At 40.3% G+C, this 19,969-nt stretch overlaps 1 protein-coding gene across 3 annotated transcripts in view; it reads left to right on the top strand.

Moving 5' to 3' along the window:
• The window catches only part of LOC114874032 (neuroligin-4, X-linked), a 205,587-nt gene that overhangs the window by 126,744 nt on the left and 58,874 nt on the right, over positions 1-19,969 (top strand). For all 3 annotated transcript variants that reach the window (XM_029182921.2, XM_029182924.2, XM_029182923.2), the window contains 4 exons: positions 5,886-6,239; positions 9,974-10,283; positions 10,856-11,063; positions 11,509-11,763. In XM_029182921.2, coding sequence (XP_029038754.1) covers positions 5,886-6,239; positions 9,974-10,283; positions 10,856-11,063; positions 11,509-11,763 — 1,127 coding nt within the window. The remainder of the gene's footprint in view (positions 1-5,885; positions 6,240-9,973; positions 10,284-10,855; positions 11,064-11,508; positions 11,764-19,969) is intronic.

Raw genomic sequence — 19,969 nt, 5'->3', positions numbered from 1 at the left:
CACACAAATCTATCCAACTAGACTGTTGTTTCTAATGCTTCGCGCGCCAGAATCTATTCCGTAAACTTGTCTCTGACAAGACCGAACCAACGGAGTTTGTCAATTGTTTCATCGCCCTAAATTTCATCCGTTGTTCATTGCCACTAAAGTTTTAACCTCTTCGCTACTTGATAAAGTAGAATTAATATCCAAGTCTCAAACGAATAGAAATATCCAAAATTATTAGCTATTCGACAATCATAGAAATGTTGTTCCAAGTGTTGAATTTGGAAACTAGGTCATTGTACCAATCGTAAAATGAATGTCTTGTCGGTGATATGGGATCATCCTGCGGTCGCTAATTAATTTCCAAGCGTTGTTCATGAATCAAGGTATAGCTAGTACAGTGCATAGACGTATGAATTCAATGAAATAATGCAATCGAATTGGCGATAAGCTAGAGATTCCCAGTGAAATTTGATTCGTGCAACATCCAACCGGCGTGAAATCACGAGTTCGGTATTCCAGTTCAAAGTTATTACTAATGAATTGCACCGTTAATTATTCTGTTGTAATAGAAACTCGCAGCACTAATAACCAATTGCAGTCTCAATTATCCTCGACCTCGTTGCAAGTACAAAGAACACTTTAAGCGATAATATAGATAACGTTTGACAGTTAGAATTAGAATTTTCTGAAAAATTTTTACCTCTGACCTCCATATCTAAGGTATTCGACGCGATAGCCTAAAGAATAATCAACAAGTCAATAAAACTTGCCAAACAAAGAAGCGCATTCCTCGCCAAAGGCTTGCAAATATTCCTTCGCCTGAGGAATAAAAACAATGACAAGAAGGTAGGCTGAGTGAAAAAGGAAGCTCGGTATCCGTCGTGTTCATAAAGAAATTTACCGAGCGAAGTAGCTGGCTCGAAGAGAAGTCGAAGACACGGGCCAAGCTTCCGGTCTAACGGAGACTCTACGAAAACGAGCTTCCTCGTTGCTCAACCGGCCTCGTCTCTTTTCTTTGGACCTGTAGAAGCTCGTGCAAGTAGCGCTGCATATTTGATAGGACGTTTCTCGGCGTCTTTCAGCCGGCAAGTTCGCCGGTATTAGCATAGTAAACATGGATTTACGTTATGTCTATGCATTCCAACGCGAGCCAGAAGCGCGACGGGATCACGGCAACTTGGAACCGTGTACTTTCCTTTCCTAGCTGTGTTCGTGCTTACCTGAAACTCTTCTCTGTCACGTAGATCGTTCTCGTGGATGTGTTTCGATTGTTGTATCAAGGTATACGCAGATTCGACTTCTTTGTGCTCCTTTTAAAAGAACCTTTCCTCTTGAATGTACACTAGCTTTTGCTGTAATCTGTTTCTCTTTTTAGTTGTAAAGATTTTTAACCGAGTTAAATAAGTTAGGTTGTTGTGGTTTTCATGGTGGAATCCGAAGTAAGCAAATAATAATAATAATAGGAAAATAGAGTGGTGAAGTAGAAAGTATTCGACGAGTTACAGTGAAAAAGGGGGTCGAGAAGTTGAAACGGAATCGCGTGCAAGATGCCTCTCGAACAATCGGTCGTCTTTGAAGCCTGCTGAATCCGTTTGTCGAGGCTCGTTCATTTTTTTTTTCTTTTTTCTTTTATTTTTTGTTCCGCGAGAGCGTTGGAAACCACTTTCAACTTGTCCCACTTTAGACGTCGCTTTTGCGAGAAAGCCGGGGTACAAATCGTAACGGTGGAAAAGAATGAGATCCAGAGGACGTCCGTTGTCCAGAATGGACCGAAACTGCGAATGTCTTTTTGTGGTTCCCCTAGGTGGCAAGATAAAAGGCGGACCGCGGTTATTTGTCTCTTACCGCTGGATGACAAAGGCCAGTTACGAAAGCCTCCTCTTTTTTTTCCTCTTTCACCGCTGGACGATACTCTCTCTTCGAATGGAACACAATTTTCCTAGTTTCTCCGTTATCAGCGACCTCGATCTTCCGATGCTAGATGCCAGCTTTTTCAACTTTCTCTTGGAACGATAACGTTCCCTGACAAACGAGGACGGATTCGAACTCTTGAACTCTGTTATTTCGGTTCGAAAGTTGCGTTTTGAAGATTCGGTCCGAGATAATGACGAAAATGGTGTCGAATCGTGATACCCAATTTGAAATATCGAAGGTGCGACGTTACAGATAATTTCAAATATCTGATCAGGAGATCAGGAGTCTCGCTAGAATGAAATTGCTAACGTTAACTGGAAAACGGTAATGGAAAGATGAAAATTACAGGTTTCGATATAAAGTGAGTATTTATTTTACTTGGAGCGTGGTATAATAGCTGAGAGAGGTTGATGAACGTGGAGAGTCACTTCGTTAAAAATGAAATCGACGCTCTCGGCTGGCGATTCGTATTCGTCAGCGGTGCACGATCCCGTAAATAATGTTTAAATGAAATATCGAGCGAAACTCGGGCGTCGAACGAGCCACCACGCACGTTGCATTAATAAACTGAGCCGTGTTTATGCAAAGCAAGGAACGCGTCGACCATCGTAAACAACTTTCCTAAATACTGCCGGTTACTTTACGAACACACCTTTTCAACGAACTACTTGCTTGATTAAGAGTAAATTCTTGGAAAAGGATCAAAGAGCCGTTCAAGTACGATGAGAATCCGAAGGAAGGAAAATCCGAATGATGAGAAACTCTTCTCTGCTTGTAAAATCGACAAAATAAATACGACAAACGTTGAGAAAAATTACAGAGACAAATTACATTGTCGGCGTATTCATCAAACTTTAGCAACATCGTCAAATTCATCGTAGAAACTACATAAATCAACCCAGTTCCTCATAAAGCATCTCCATTGATCTGCTCTCACCCCCATCGATCTCGCAAAACGAGGTGAAACGAGGTCCAGGGGATGGCTACTTAAACCCAGCCAGCAATTTGATTTCGTTGAAATAGGGTGCGAGTATGGGGGTGGGGTAGTCACCGCACTATTGCACTTCTCCATACGGCCAGAGTACAATGCATCCGCGAACCACCCTTTCAAAAAGTGAGCAATCTGCGAGCAACCCTTTCGGTGGCTGTCCCTCCAGGGGGTTGAAACACGATTCGTTGGCCTGGTATTCGCATGACGTTAAACAAAAGGATTTGTTTGACAATGACGGCAAACGGGACTCGGTTATTTGCCACGGGATTTTTTGAGTCAAAGAGACAAGGGATGCTGTTGTTGACACAACGGAACATGGGTGGATTATAAAGGTGGTTGTAATGTTCGGGGAAATTGAGCCAGATTCGACGAATGAAGGTCGTATTCTGCATGAAACATTGACGTAAATCGTAGGACACTCTTCTTTCTCCCGGCTCGTTTGGACTGCATTTGTGTGATAGAAAATCGATCAAGCTAGTTTAGAAACGATATTGTGGAAATGCTAGAAGCGATCCTTCGGAAGATTTTATTACTCGGATCTTTTTTAATTTTCTGTGTTACGAATTTGATGAAAGCTTTTAAGCTTGGCGTTTCTTTCAATTGATTCGAGGAAGTGTATCGGTATATCGTAAATCGTGGAAATTTGAGGGTGGACTAAAAGGTTGAAAGTGACGAAATAATGTCTGGAAGAAATTCTTGGCACTCTTGAGAATCGAGAAATTGAACTGAAGATCGTAAAAGCACGAAGAGGAAGGAGCTGATCAAACTTATGAATTTCTGCTTGAATCTCGCCTGTCTTTTGTCCAAGCAGCATCTTGACGAAGTTGAATACCAGATTTTTACTTTGTATAGTTTTATTCAAGTATTCCGATATTCCTGCACCTAGTATGAAACTTATCAAACGCTGTTTCAATTAGAAGCAGTGTTTGATGGTTGAAAAGGGACGCGTCACTTTGGAAGTATCTACTAAATTCAATAACCTGCTTCCTTTCAACACAAATGAAAAACGCATTCCTCTGTAATTTACAACTTCCATCTCGACGAAAAGAGAACGAAATTAAAACTACGAGAGCGAAATGGAAAACGTGATAGCAAAGCTACCTCTCAAGCTGCAACGATTCACTCGATTCGCGTTTCTACGTATACTACGTCAAAGATAAAACTTTTGTTTCGCAAATGTTCACGTATGTTTTTAATTTTAATAAAACTCTTAGCAGGCTGAGCTTAGTACGTCGGTCGTGGTTTTTTTCTTCTCCAGTGTATAATACGTGAATAACAGGGAAAAATATAAGATAAAACTATGGTACTTTTCGGGTCAAAAGAAATTCTCTCTCGTTAATCTCAACTTGCTTTTCAAATTTTTATTGAGAAAAGGTTACTGAATAAAATAATATGATAATCCCTGGAAGTAGATTTACGATTGTAAAGGCTTAACATTATTTTGAAAAATTACTTCCCGGGATTCAGAGTGATAAAAAATAAATGAAACGATGAGAAAGAACCATCTGAATTGCACTCGAATCTCAGTCAGAGGGTTGGAGGCAATCCGGAGGCTCGATGTCGACACAAACGTGGATTGATCTACTAGAATTACGCGTTAACGCATCTCTTCCCTCCGTCGATCTGGTCTCGCTGATTAAAGCGGCTGTATCAGGAAACGGTTATTCAATGGTCTAGAACAGCTCGAGCTTCTATATTTTCTGAAGCGGAAGGCGAAGACCTGGTTGAATCCTCTTTGGCAGGCTACCACCCGTTCCTCTTCCGCTAGTACCGTGGGATGGAACTCTTCAGGCGGCTGCAACTTTTCTATAGGGCCAGACACACGGTCAACATCGGTCTTTGTTTCGGTAAGGGTCGTTCAAGGGTCGCTTTCTTTATCGCTCCTTTTCCCCGTGGACATTGGTATCGTCGCTCGAATGGAAATACGTCGAGGGGTGGTGTGTCGCGATAAGAAGTAGACGAGCTGCCCGAATTTCACTTTTACGCAAATTCCCTGGCGAAATGATTTATTTTCAACAAATCGAACGTGGTTAATTCCTCCAGGTGCATTTGCATTTCTCGCAAATCGTTGACAGACTCCTTGAGGAACAATGCCAGTCCCTTGCTCCGAAGGGACAACCGCGACGTGGCAAAAATAAAACGAGAGAAAACAGAAAGATTGGCATACGCCTTGAAGAGAATTCGATGGTTTCTGGTCTGAGTTGAATTTTCGGTACGAACGTTTCCTTCCCACGTGGAACACGACTGTTTGCTGAACGTCTGAGGTGAATCGTTAATATTTTAGGCAAGCAGCGACGGTGACGTTCGGTAGATTGGTTTGAAGACGAGTTCAGGGACCTCCGAGTGAAATGTGGACGATAACACGGAAGCGAAATGGGTGGATTATATTGCAACGGGTTCGAAAGTGTTTTCCTATTAATAGGACCTTTCAATTCTTTAACGGGGTGGCTCTTGTGGGATAGCTGGTAACGAATGGTTTCTCGTTTATTTTCTTGGTAGATGTAGACGTCGAGGTACCTGATGGAAAGGTGGACTGGGAGCTCTGCATTGTTATATCTGCCATTTTCATCAGTATTCTGCAACCTTGTTTACATGAGAATAAGGGCCCGGCGGTGCTGTTATTCTTTTGCTCGTTATTTCTTGAATGCAATTACTCGTTAATAAAACTAAATAGATTAAATTAATTAAAATTCAAATTGATGAAACTTTCTAGGGATCTGTCGTGACAATTAAAGTGTTAAATTTTATTTAACTCATTCTCAGTAAAACCACAAATGAATGAAATGTCAGAAAGTCTGTACGTTCAGTCGTTGTTGAGCTTTGCTCGAGGCTGCGCGTAAATCAGCGAAGCCTTTCCAAACGTAAATATTGTTCTTCCAGCAATCCCCAAGTGCGCAACCGAGACTGTACGTGTACACAAACAACCTAAAGCCAAGTTTACGCGATCACACTTGTATAAAGTGATGCTAACGGGACAGTTTTCTGGTTCCAGGCATGGCGGACAGCGGTAGAAGGCATCCGGTGTTACTCTATATCCACGGCGAGAGCTACGATTGGGGCAGCGGAAACCCGTACGACGGTAGCGTGCTGGCCAGCTACACCGACCAAGTGATCGTAACGATGAACTACCGTCTGGGCGTGCTCGGCTTCCTGAACGCCAATGTGGCGCCTCAGACGAAGGCAAGGGTCGCGAATTATGGTCTCATGGATCAGATTGCGGCGCTTCACTGGGTCAAAGAGCATATCGCCTTGTTTGGCGGCGATCCCAACAACGTGACGCTGATGGGCCAAGGAACTGGCGCTGCTTGCGTTCATTTTCTCGCCATCAGCCCGACAGTCATACGTGGTAAGTACCTTTCACTCTATCTATCTTTCCTGAAACAATGATCAGAAATTTCGAAAAGCTGAGGGATCGTGTATCGTTTCGAAGATGAAATTTCAATCCTGGAAACGATACAATTCGTAAACCGCCGCTGGCCATAGAGAAATTAGTACGTCCATATGTTTCTGGCATGCAGCATGTCAGTGTTTCTGAATCGGTAACGGCATGCTATTTTACTTGAAAGACATTGTCTTAACTTCTTCGTATTGTATCCTCGTCGACAGATCTATTTAGTGAAATTTATATCTGAAAGAAGTTGAAGAGCAACGATGAAATAAAACTCGACTCGGAATACCTTTAATTTCACTCTGACTTTTCTTCCAGCCCTCATTCGCGAGTTTGAAGTTCGCTCAATTGAAGGTGACTTCCTTCGTCGAGCAATCTCGACGATTCCCGCGGAAAGTTGCTAAACTTTGCTGTAACACGATAAAAATCCAGCATCGTCCCCGACGCCACCAACTTTGCAGCGTATTCTGCACTTCACGCCAAAAAATAAGGAACTCTTTTTCGAAGCTTTCCTGACTCGTATTTTGTTACCTCCTTTCTCTTTTCCTTTTGTTTTCTTCGCTCATGCTTCTGTTCGTTGTCCGAGTAATCAACTGTTCGACGTCTAGACGATGAGATATTCTGATCGTCGAAAACGTCTGTGCAACTCGATTTCTGTAGCGTGGCTCGCTGAAAATCGAGCAAACCAAGACCGAGAAATCGTTATCCCATAAGTAACGAGACGTCGACGGTCGCGAACCTCTTCTCTTTCAATGCTAGAATCCAATACTGTTCGCTGATTCCAAACGATTCGTTCGATAGAGAACCCCACCGCTAACGAGACTCTCGAGAAGAATCCAAAAGGAAACGAGCTTATGTGTGCCGAACAGATTTCTCTTGTGACACGAAACTTGAGCGTTCTCAAAGATACCACGATCAACCTCAAAGATTCATCGATCTCTGTGTCCTTCAAAATTTTTCGACATCGGAATACAGTACTATCGTCAACGTTTCAAAAAATAATTCTGTGTAGAAATAAAATCTGCTGTAGTGTTTAGAGCCAGTAATTTGTTGGAAACCATAGCGCTTTAAAGGAACGATAAATCAGTGCCAGGACAATGTTCAGGAAAAAAACGAACAACATTAGCGAAGCTCTCACTGGCGCAGCGAACGTTTTCGTGCTACAAGTAAATTGTTCAGGCTTCGAATCCCAACGGACTCACCATGCCATTTTTCATTCGAATAAAAACCCAATATCTAATTCTCCCTTCATCCCCGATGAATTCCATCGCCTATTTGCTCGTCGTGCCCTCGACGAGAATCAACCCCTCGAATCATCCCCAAAGGGCAGGGAACAAAATTTTCAGGCGAGAGAAAATCTAAAACAAGAATATCGTTTCCTGATGGTCCACCAATCAAATCAACAGCTTTACACAATCCAATTTTCTCGGAAACATCCATGTTAAAAAGGACAAGACGGAAGGTTGCCAGATGCGATAACAGAGGTAGATTATTTGCGGTTTTATCCGCCGTTTTGGAAATCGACTAACAGGTTTCTTATCGCGGAAAATTCTTGCAATATCATACTCTTGAAATATTACAAGGTTTCTCTGTCTATGGTGTCTTTACGTGAAGGATACCCTCGATGTCCAAGATCCTCCTCCTGAAACCAAGCCTGCTCTGCTTCTTCTATTCCTTCTTCCCTTCGTTTCTTGCTTGAAATCGACAGCTAACGTAGCATTACTCTGGAATTTCTCGCTTGGAACACCGACCCTAGGAGATATTGGTCGACGTTAGGTCTGTGATGTTTCCAGGATACTGGAAATTGCTGGTATAAATCTGTCTTGATAAATTACCGGTTCAACAGAGAGATGGCAGAGACGTATTAATTGTGGTAATTCCTCGGAAAATGAACAAAGCGAGCTTACTGCCAGTTTCGACAGCTTTGAGAATCTTTTTAAATTAATGATATCAAAGATATTAGAGAATCGAATGTCGTTACGGTATTATTCTCATCAGGCTCGTGCTCTCTGGCTGGGAAAATTATTAAAATTTCTTGCGCTTTGACCAAGATGAAAAGGAACGATGGTTCGATTATCCTTGCTACGTGACGATCGTGGAAAAGCACATCCGGCGTGCTTGTTACTTCGATACCATTCCTTCTGGTATAATTTTCTTCTTTATCTCGAGCTTGCCGTGTTTCCTGCTTAACATCGAGCTCCTCGTTTCTCGAGCTTCCCCTTTACGCTTCAGAAATATTCATCATAATTCATAGCATGTTACTTCCTATCATACAGCTTGAATCGGTCGTGAAAAGCATTGGTCAAAAATTGCGCCAATTGAAACCGTCACGCTCCCACGCGGTCCGCAGCAGCATTCGGAACTACGGCCGGCAGCCATGATGGATACCCCGGTCGTCCCAACCAATCACCGCGCCGATTGAAACCGTCACCCCCCACGCGGACCGCGGCAGCAGTCGGAACTACGGCCGGCAGCCATGATGGATACCCCGGTCGTCCCAACCAATCACCGCGCCGATTGAAACCGTCACCCCCCACGCGGACCGCGGCAGCAGTCGGAACTACGGCCGGCAGCCATGATGGATACCCCGGTCGTCCCAACCAATCACCGCGCCGATTGAAACCGTCACCCCCCACGCGGACCGCGGCAGCACTCTGAACTACGGCCGGCAGCCATCATGGATACACCGGTCGTCCCGACCAATCACCGCGCCAGTTGAAACCGTCACGCCTCCACGTGGACCGCGGTAGCACTCTGAACTACGGCCGGTAGCCATGTTGGATGCCGGTCGTCCCAACCAATCACCGCGCTCGACACGAGCTCGAGGCGACACCAATCGCTTTCCTGTCGGCCATTAGTGTTCAGCACTTCGTAGATCTCATACGTGTATAGTAGAATTTTCGTTTTATAATTCTCAAGCTCTTGTAAGCAAAATCTCGCTCACGTGAACGCGACTAGTCCCGATGGCCAGCACAAGCTCGTAAGTAATAATTTCAAGCTCAAACCCACGAAATTAATATAATTTCGTGTTAACCACGTATTGAGTCAACGCGTAGTTTTATTATACATCACAACTTCAAACTCAGTTCGTCGCGTCGCGGGTAAATGATTTATTGACTCTCAAACTCCTTGTGCTCAATCTGTTAAATGTAGGTACTGTGAATATTGTGTTTGTGAAATATACCGGTTTTTATTCAAACTGTCTAAACCGTTAGTTCCTCTCACCGCCATCTTGAAAATCGAATTGCGCATTTGAATTTCAAACTCAATCTCGAACAAGCACGAAATATGTATTGTTCGTCTAATTAATCTTTCGTTACACGGTGAGGTAATCAGGTTCGAAAAATCATTGAAGCAAGCTTCGTGAAAAGTTTCAAGGGACGAAGGAACAAGTTTCCAAGACGTGTCTCGCCAAAGTACAGAAAAGAAGATTCCCGTAGGTTCCTTAATTAATCAGTTTGCATACCGAAAGATGGAAGTTTTCGCAGGTGTGCTTGTCGAGCAACGACCAGCTCGCGTTTCGACGACACCTACGTTTTCATACGTTATAATCTCGACTCGAGATTCTTGACGAACACGAAAACTTTTGAATTAATTTTGTTGCACTTACGCGAGGGAAATGATAGACAAAATTGCAATAAATTTTACTGAAATCCTTTGAAATTAACAAATTAGGTATTTTTTTGTTGCAGGTTTGTTCAAAAGAGCCATCCTTCTGTCAGGAAGTGCTCTATCGTCGTGGGCAGTGGTCGAGGATCCTGTTTCGTACGCTTTAAAATTGGCCAAAGCCGTCAATTGCTCAATTCCTGAAGATCTGCTCAAGGATAACGAGCTGATCGTCGATTGCCTTCGAGAACGTAGCCTAGAAGAGTTGATGCAGGTCGATATCCAACCACCAACTTTTCTCAGCGCGTTCGGACCCAGCGTCGATGGCGTGGTCATCAAACCGGATTTCCAAAAGGATCTCCTGTCCTATATGGGTCCAGAGTTTCAAGGATTTGGGTGAGGATCAGTAATTCTATTTTCATGAATTTCCATGAATTTCACAGAAAACAGATGAAATTAATTAACAGTGTAATGTTGAATTAGCGAGGAAGTGGAGTAAATATGAAACGTCTGGTCATTAAATTTAATTATATTGTTCCAAAATTAATATTATTTTTGTATTAATTATGCACCCTCATTTCATAAACATTAATTACATTAATGTTCTTTAATAAATTATTCGAAGCGTTCTTATCGAAGTATTGGTAACGCACTGATGCTAAGAAAAATACTTGCATAATGTCTTCGGCTAATGGTTTTACAAACCTATCGAAGCAACTCATTAAATGTTAAGCAGATGCAGAAGTAGCCCATTTCGTCGTAGACATTAGTGCGGTTCATTAACAGAATTGTTAATGATCCAGTCTTGTTCTACAAAGTCATTAGCATATTCATGGTTCGGCTTTTAGCGATAATATATCAAGGCTTTGGATCTGGCCCAATATTTTCACTTTGATCACATTTCTTCAACATTTTAAGGAATATGAAACGGATAATTCATAGAACAAATTTTTTTAAATATGTTTCAGACCACTGCCAAAGAAAGCTGAACACGGTGCACCGATTACAAGCAACAACAAGTATGACCTGTTATTTGGAGTAACGACGAGCGAAGCTTTGTGGAAATTCGCGGAAAAGGATGTTCAGCAAGGATTCGAAGGCGAAAGGAGAGACAGGATAATCAGAACGTACGTGAGGAACGCGTACGTTTATCATCTCACGGAAATATTCTATACCGTAAGTAAATGTTCGTTATTATTGTATTAATTAATACAAAATCTGTTTCCACGAATAATAAAAATGGTTTCATTCGTTGTTCATTCATTAAACGGTAATGGAGAATACACGTCATGTTTGCTAAAAAAAATGGAATTTTTTCTTAAATACAATGGAATATTTCAGTGCGTTTCAAAAAATAGTTTGCTAAATCTATATGAAGCCCTGGTAACAATCCATATTTTTTTCAACTGAAAAACATAGATTGAACATTTCCAGGAAACCCTGAATTTCCACGATATCATGTTTCTTGAAACAGTATATCCAAAAGTGTATTCGAATTTCAAAACTGAAACCTTTTCCATTCAACGATGCGGATATAAGAAAAAAATCATTTTAATATATTCACGAATTTTTTTAATACACATAATTAAATAATTGATTTTCTATTCGCTTTTGTCGTCAGGTGGTGAACGAGTATACGGATTGGGAACGTACGGTCCAACATCCGGTGAATACGAAAGACGCTTGCGTCCAGGCGCTAAGCGACGCCCAATTCGTGGCGCCGTTGGTGCAAACCGGTGATTTGTTCACCCTGAGACACACAAAGAAACCGAACAACCCTCACATAGCACCGGTGCCGGAAAGTGAAAAGGAACCGATGCCCAAAACATATTTTTACGTGTTTGATTATCAGATGAAGGAGGGTGATTATCCCCAGGTAAGTGATTTATTTTTAATTATATCATTCCACGAAATTCGTGAAAATTCAACGGCAATGTTTTTCCTGTTGTATTATCGATAACAGCCCGCTAATTCATCGATATTCGCGTTTCCCATTGCAAACTATTTAACCACGTATTATAAAACGTACGATTTTATGGGATAATTAGATTCGGAACGCGCCTTCGCATCGTGCCGAATAAATTAACCCCCTGCAAAACATCATTAATAACGCGATTGCAACGAGTGAAATGCACGCACCACTCGACTTTTCGCCATCCGTAGAGTGTTTAATTAATTTTCAACCGATTCGGTAAAGTATATGTTAAATAATTCAAATGAGAAAGATACAGCAATTATACTACCGTGCGTGAGGATTAAGACACTTGGAACTTTTGTTGATTACGTATTAATTGCAACATGAAACAAAATTTTTTTATTTTATTCGTAAAATCGAGATCATAATACCTAATGAACGCGAATTCGTATCAGAATAATTAAAATTAATTTTCATTCAACATTATTCAGAGTACACGTTTAATTACCATTGAAAAACCACAGGTTTTTTGATCAAATTTCTGTCTGCCATTGTTTCCGAATCATTACACGCGAACAGGCTGTGTTTTGAGTCAGCTTGCTTCAACGCGAAATTTCAAAGCTTTATTCGAGCCACGTGTAAGTTACATGGCTTTGAAATTTAATATGCCACGCAACGTAGGCGGCGTCGGTTCGCGAAAGAATTCAGCAAATTGTACGGGATGCTCGTTCGTTTCATTCCTCGGGTTATGAAAAAGTCCTCGTTTAGGGCGGAAACGCGTAGTTTCTCCGTTTCCTTTCGTTCCTTGTCCCTTGAACGTAATAAAAAAAGGAGACGAGACGGGAACGGAAACGGAAACGATGATGAACTATGAAACGATCCCGTGATCCTGGGATTTTAATAAGACCTTCAGAAGAAATAACGTCAACGGAGCCGAGTAAAATGATGTAACGATGAAATTTTGTCGGAAACTAGTTTTACCATAGCGTTTGAATATTCCACAGCTTTAAAAAAGCCTGGTGAATTGAAAATATTATTCTCGTTTGTATCAACAATGTTTCTGCATTACTTTCCTTTCGTTATGGAGCAAGAAAATTAGAATTTTTAAAAGACAATCCCTGTATTGATTTAGCGAGAGAAATAATTAAGGTGTTTAATTAATTTCGAGAGCAGTGGATATCGTTGTAATTACAGATACTTTGGTGGGTACATTTACAACGAAATTGGTATCGGTTGTAATTTCGCGTTTGTCAAATTTATCTTGTTTAAATGAACGTTTGCGTTGCATTAATTACCGCGGTTTATCTCATGCATCGCGTAATATTCATTTGTTTCGTGGTTGAATTATTCGTCACTCGTTCTCCACTTAATTATCGACTTACGATATCGACAATGAACGAACAAATCGTGTGGATTCTAGTGACAAGTATACTTTAAATTGAATAATTCTGAAATACATATGTCGAAACGTTTGAACGAATATGCACTGCAAGTTCAATGGTTCGCGCAGATATATTTACTCGTTTTCGCGAATAGAATGAAACTTTTTTCTAAAACGTCTGTTCGTTGATGAAACAAAAATTGGGACACTGCGATGCAGGCACAGAGATAGATCTACCTCGGTCCACTTTGAGATACCGACGATTTATTCGGACCAGTAACGAATTTTACCATTTCAAAGATCTGCATCGACGACGAGATAAGATTAGCGACTGATAAACGACGCGGCTCTATGTGCTTCTGCATTAATAGCAGGACTTTTTGCAATCTCACCGGGACCATATACCAGAGTTCGTAATACCTGCAAAATTGTCATTTCGCCCGACAATTATTTATTCGACCACTCGCCTCGCGTAAATAAAGACCTTGATTGCGACGGTAAATTGGCTAAAAATTCCATTGGCCAGTAATGTAATGTACTTTTTCATTATCTGGATTACCAAATCTTTATCATTCTGTAATAACAGATAAATAGTTAAACAGGGGGGTAACACGTTTTATTTCTCGGTCGTTTTTCCCGTTTAGGGGTTGTTGAATTCCAAGCTCGTAACTAAAAGTGAATTCTCCGGAAAGTGTTGTAACAAATCGAAGTTCTCTTTCTTTTAAGCTGTTGGAAATCCACTCATAGTTCGAGGGGAAAGAGTTGAATCTCTTAAACTACCGTTCTCCCCTTCTTACGTTTCCCTGGGATCCCAGAAACAAGGCGAGAAAGGGACTTGTTGGCTTTTCTCTGTCTTCTAGATTTCGTTTCAATGCTGCGTCATTTATTAGATTTATTTCCATTTATCATAAATGACAGATATATTTGTAGACCGATCATTAGTTTGCCAATCTAAGAAACATAACTGGTTGAAAACACCTCTAAACTAAAGTCAAAACAGCAAATTAACATTCCGTAGTTTGCGCTAGAAATGGTTTAAATTAAACACATTCACAGAAACAAAGTTTGCTTTAATCCGTAATGCAAACACACTCGTAATAAATTAAATACAAACAGAGAACTTGTGTCTACCGCATATAATTAATTAATCTTTCTTCGTATAAAATCAGTGATACGCCTTTCGGTGTTTGTTTGAGTATTTCATTATCCCCTTCTACCGTGAACGAAATAAAAATCACACTTCATTTATTTTCTTTAATTCCACGAGCCGCGCTATTACCACGTTTCCCGAGGACGATAACAAGGTTAATATGGTGCATATAATTATCTAAAAAGTCAATAAAATTAGTTTACAGTGTTAGAATCATCCTAAAAGTGGTAATAAAAATTTTAATTTGCGATAACAAAAAACATAAACAATAATTTTGCAAGTAAACAAATTCAATACATAGAGAAAGGTATCCTCTTAAAAATACAATTGGTTGTACGTCGATATCACAATTGGTTCCCGAGATACAGCGATTCAAAGTTTAGTACCCTACAATTACGAATGGGTGACACAGTGACCTACATTTTTTACTATTACTACGGTAGTAGTAGCGGTAGTAAGCGTAGTAAAAAGATGACTCATTCATCTGTCCAGCGTACGGCTTGCGGTGGGTCAGTGATGGAGTGGGGAAACAAGGAAACCGGTTATGCGAGCAGGCAGACAGAGTAAAACAACCGAAATCATGTTCCTCTTTACATCGCGATATCTCGGGAACCGGAAATCCGATCGACACCAAACGAACGGCATTTTACAGAGAAAGAATTCTCGTTTCCAACGGCGTAAACGATATTTAGATATTTTATGTAAATTTGTAGATATGGCGGTCCAAAGTTTAGGTAATTTTAATATATTTTATTTATTTTTGAGTTTAATACCGTGAATTCTATGGGGTCATTGATGTCCTGTACTACAAATCTGTTATATGTACAATGAATATTGATGAATATGAATGATAGGGATTAATATGTGCTATTGTGGATTCGTGATTAAACATCATAAACCTTATGGTTATGAACATCATGAACATTAGGTAATTAATGTTATTGCATAGTCCAGAATGTATGCCAACCACAGAAGCATTCGTATGATTTAATTATTTCCAACTAATTATCTTTCGAATACACTTTATGGAAATGCTGTAGTTGTTAATTTATTCGCGTAAATCTTACAATATTCGAATTTCATTATTTAGAAAAATTGTCATTCCAATTTTTCACCAGTCTTCCTAATTAAAAGGCAGGTATTGACAGTTGTTCTTCTTTCCAATATTGTCAAACAGTCGCTGGTGTTCAATTGTTCCCAGTCACGCGTCTCCCATTCGTATGCTAAGGCTGATTCGAGGAGAGTACAATTTTTCAAAGAGGACGAAGTTTCGCATTTTAGGGGAGGGATTGAAACCTGTCGAGAGGAAGCAATAACCTCGACACAGTATTTCCAGCTTTCCGAACAGTTCGGTTCGTGAAATTCGTTCCTATTGTACTGAATTTATATCGTCTCTCTACATTGTACTTTAATTAACAGAAATAAGCTTTTTTCCCTGCTTTCCATTCAATATCGGCATATTTTTCTACCATTTTTTTGTGTATTTAATGCAACTCGACGATTCAAACATATTCCGATTGAATTTAATTTTGTAATTTTCATTGAATCCAATTCATCGTTTGCTACCTCTTGTTTGCAAATGAATATTGCAGCATATTCGTGGCAGTTTTTACTAAAAAATGTTGTAAATACTGTCTGTATTATTTGCGAGGAAAATATGAAATTGAATTGACATTCGCGTATATAGGAATGAATTTGCACGGATTAATTACTTATTGTCCGGTGAAACAAAAATTGATCGATTCTGTTTTACTGGATAATTAAACATTTTTTGTTTAAAGAAAAGAACAAGAGAACAACAATTCATTTGTATTTAGGATGCAAAATAATTTCAATCAGATGAATTGTACGCTGTAATTGTAGTTATCCAAATTTGTTGCAATAGAACAAATACTCGTTTCGTACACATTAAGCAACGCGTCATGGGATATGATGCTTATTGTATCTGTTGGAATAATTTGTAAACCAATGCGACCGCAATCGGGCCTCCATTTAACAATATTCATCGCCATCGTTGGTGACACTGAATAATTCACGCATCACGCAGTATTATTAAACGTGCGTACATAGTAGGTGAGCAAACTGGATTATCATTTTGTTGAAATATTCAGAGCAACGAAATGTTGAATATAAAAAAAACCACTCCACGAGTGATGTACTAAAAAAGGATTGAAATATCCATAATGTCGAGCTGGTAAAATAAAATTCGCAGCAGTTGCACATCGAATTCAATTAATATTTTAACGACCCTATAGTAATATTAGAAAATAACCTTTTATTTTTTAATTAGAAAAGCCTTGATAAGTTCAAGCTGCGAATTTTAATCGATACCATTAAGTTTTCAATGGACAGCAGCAATTATCACACATCTAATCAATGAAACCGTAATTATTGCATGGATCGAAAGGTGAAACACCCGATACAGGTTGATCGCGTATGGCGACAGAGCAAGCATTGCGGTTACGAAATACAACGTGCGTGACAAAACCATACGGGTATCACTGTAACGCGTACAATTACCAGGTAATTACAATTACGCAATCTCTGTTTAATTGCCCCCCGGTATTGCCTTATTGAACTAGCGTGTCTACTTCACCAGTGCATTGGCGATAATATCTCTCTATGAGTCCTCTAATGAATCTTCACACCGGCACCGAATCAAAGATTACGAATATTATAATTATCTACGTGAATTTTCCTTCCATCTATTTTTATATTCTCTAAGTTCACGAAGTATTTGCAGTTTGATCAGGTATTGGAAAATAGCAGTGGACAGAGATAAATATTTTTGAGATCCCAGCGGGATTTAAACCCAGTGTGATCTAGTGACAAGCGTACACGTTAGCTGTTGCGACGTTGTGTCACTTCCACTGTTATTGACAAAATATGAATTATGTTCATTTGTTCCTTTTAATTTTCAAACTTCTTCAAATCGTCTCGTGTTATCTTGAAATCTTCCCATAACGTTTAATCAATTTGGTGTTTGAAGATTTATGTCAGTCACAGTTTTGAGAACAATGCTCGTCGAATGCTCGTAAAACGTGTAACTCTATACCACTGCGTTTGAACGGGTTTTTGTGACTCGTGCAGACGTGTAATTTGCTGTTACAACGGATGGGTAACTCTGTTTTCCGTGTTGCGTGTCCATTGTTTCGCAAAACAATGAATGCTCGTTTGAAACTATCTGCGGAAAATATGTGTTGGCTATTTAACGAATAAATCGTCTTTCCCTCCTTTCGATTATCCCGATCATCATTCGATTTAATTAGCTTCTTTTCTCAACATAAGCGTTAACAATTGCCAGCTCGAATACTCTGAAAATTTTTTTATTTCAATAGCGTTCTTTATCGTTTCACGGTGTATTAGGCAGCTCGAACGAGCGTTACGCGTCGTCATGGTGAACGGTCAGTAATAATCACCCTCATTCACCCCTAAAACCGCGCGATCGAGCCAATGAGCCAGGGAATTTACGCGTCTACGAGTTCGTAGTTCTCTAATTATCCAACAACCGCGAACCATGTTAATCTTTGTCACGCAGAGACGTAATCATGCGATTGGGGTTGATGGAAGGCAAGATCCGGTTGCCGCTTTCGTTCGTCAGCTTCCGGTTGAACGAGCCAGGGCCGAGTATGAATCGCCGCGGGCGAACGCACACGAGAACGCGGAATAAACTTTGAAATGAGTTTAAAACTGTAGATTGTTAAGCGAACAGCGGCCAGGTTTGTTATCTTCCTGTGCGGCCAGGAAGGGGGTGGATGAAGGGTTGACGGGAGGATGCGCAAAGCGACTGCCAGGCTAGTTAATCTTGGAAAATTATATTTGCGTCTGTGCTGGTCGTGTTTGAAAATAAACAATCCACCTTGCCAAGCTTAATTGCATTCGGCTGAAGTAATCGTCGAAAGAGGCAGAAGCAAACGAGATTGAAACATCGTGAGCTTGGATAATGATTATACTGGGGGGTGTTTGGGCACACGTATATTTTCATCAAGTATTTCCGCTTGAAAATATGAATCGGGACAACGCGTTAACAATGTGTCCGCAAGTAATCGGTTGAAAATTAAAATAGACGTACAGCTGTCGAACATAATAAAAATTTACTTCGCGGTACGTCCATTGCAGTCTACCAGTATTGAACTGTCCATTAAAACTCTATTCCGATTCCAATTTGCGCTAAATTGTTTGCAGAAGCGATCGTACTTTCTTCTGTCGTTCACCGTCCTTTCGTTCACGTCCCTATTTCGTCCTTTCTCGATCGTCACTGCACCGTAGCATTCGATAATAGGAAAATTGATCGATTATGTCGGTAGAAGAGTGAGCAACGAATTAGAGTTCACTTTGGCGAAAAATATTAACCCTCGGATGGCGAAGATTTTTCTCCGAGAAGATTTGAACTCGGATCAATCAACAATAAAAAAAAAAAAAAAAGAGGGAAAAGTTTTACGTCCATCTCGATGATAACCCCGACATTCGATAAAAGCAAATCTCTCAGTGGCACTCAAAACCCAAAATTCATCCCGACAGATTCAGCAGGAAAAAAAATTCATGGCGTAAACAAAAAAAGAAAAATTTGTTGGCAGGCGTGAAAAAAAAAGGTAGTGGAAAAAATAGAGTGCATTTGTGGCAGTATGATGGACATCTGGTGAAAAGAGGGCAAATTTTCAGAAATTAAGAGAACTTTTTTGAACGTACTACGTGTAATTCAACATCAAGCTCGCCTCTTATTGGACTTTCACGAGCTCATTACATTTAACGAGCGGTTCTTTCAACAAATAACAAAGGTCCATATTTTTTTGTTACACACTTTAGTGCAACGGCTGTTTAATTAGAAATAATTGAGGCGACGAAACAGCGGTGCACCGGCTTGTAGCCTTGCCGAAAATACCCTTTTTTTTTCCTCAAAGAGCTTTTCGAAAGGAATTGATTGGTCCTTTATAGCGACATCCGGTATTCGGTGGAATTTTATTGAGTCTACCAATTCGTTTCGAGCTTACACAATTATTTTCTTTGTTTGAGTTAGGTCGATAAAAACCACAGGATCGAGCAGTGATTTACCTGTAGTAATTAAAACAATTGTGGGACAATAAAGTGTATAGAAAAACGGGATTTTATTAACCTTTGACAGGCGTAGGTAAATTAATCGTGACCTTTTATGAAACGGTGCTTAGAAATTGAATATGAAATATAGTCTGAAATCAAATTGAAATTGGGGGACATTTAAAATACTTTTTCTTAAGCTTGTCCAACCTGGAGGGATTTTGGACATCAATTCACAATGTCCGATGTTATCAGGTAGAAAAACCTTCGCAAATCTCCCGAAACGATCTCTCGAACGAATTTCGGGATCTTCTCGGCTGGAAAATCGATGGTACCCATTCGCAACGTCAGTTTTCACTTTGGTCGCGGATTACAAGCGGCTTTCTTCGGGAAAGCTTTCACGAATCCGTTGGAAAAGGCTTTCCCCGCTCGCAAACACGCTCGCAATTTTCCGATGGAGATCGCTCTTTCTTACGGCCACGGTTTGTGGAATCGTTTTGGAAACGATTTTACCCGTTATCTGATACCGATTACACCGACAAACGAGAAGAACCGAAATAATTCGTGATTGTATCTTGCTTTCTACTGACAACGTTCAATCA

Source organism: Osmia bicornis, chromosome 7 (genome assembly GCF_907164935.1).
Source record: "Osmia bicornis bicornis chromosome 7, iOsmBic2.1, whole genome shotgun sequence".
Lineage (NCBI taxonomy): Eukaryota > Metazoa > Arthropoda > Insecta > Hymenoptera > Megachilidae > Osmia > Osmia bicornis.
Note: the sequence above shows the minus strand (reverse complement) of the source record. Positions and strands in the feature narration are given on the sequence as shown.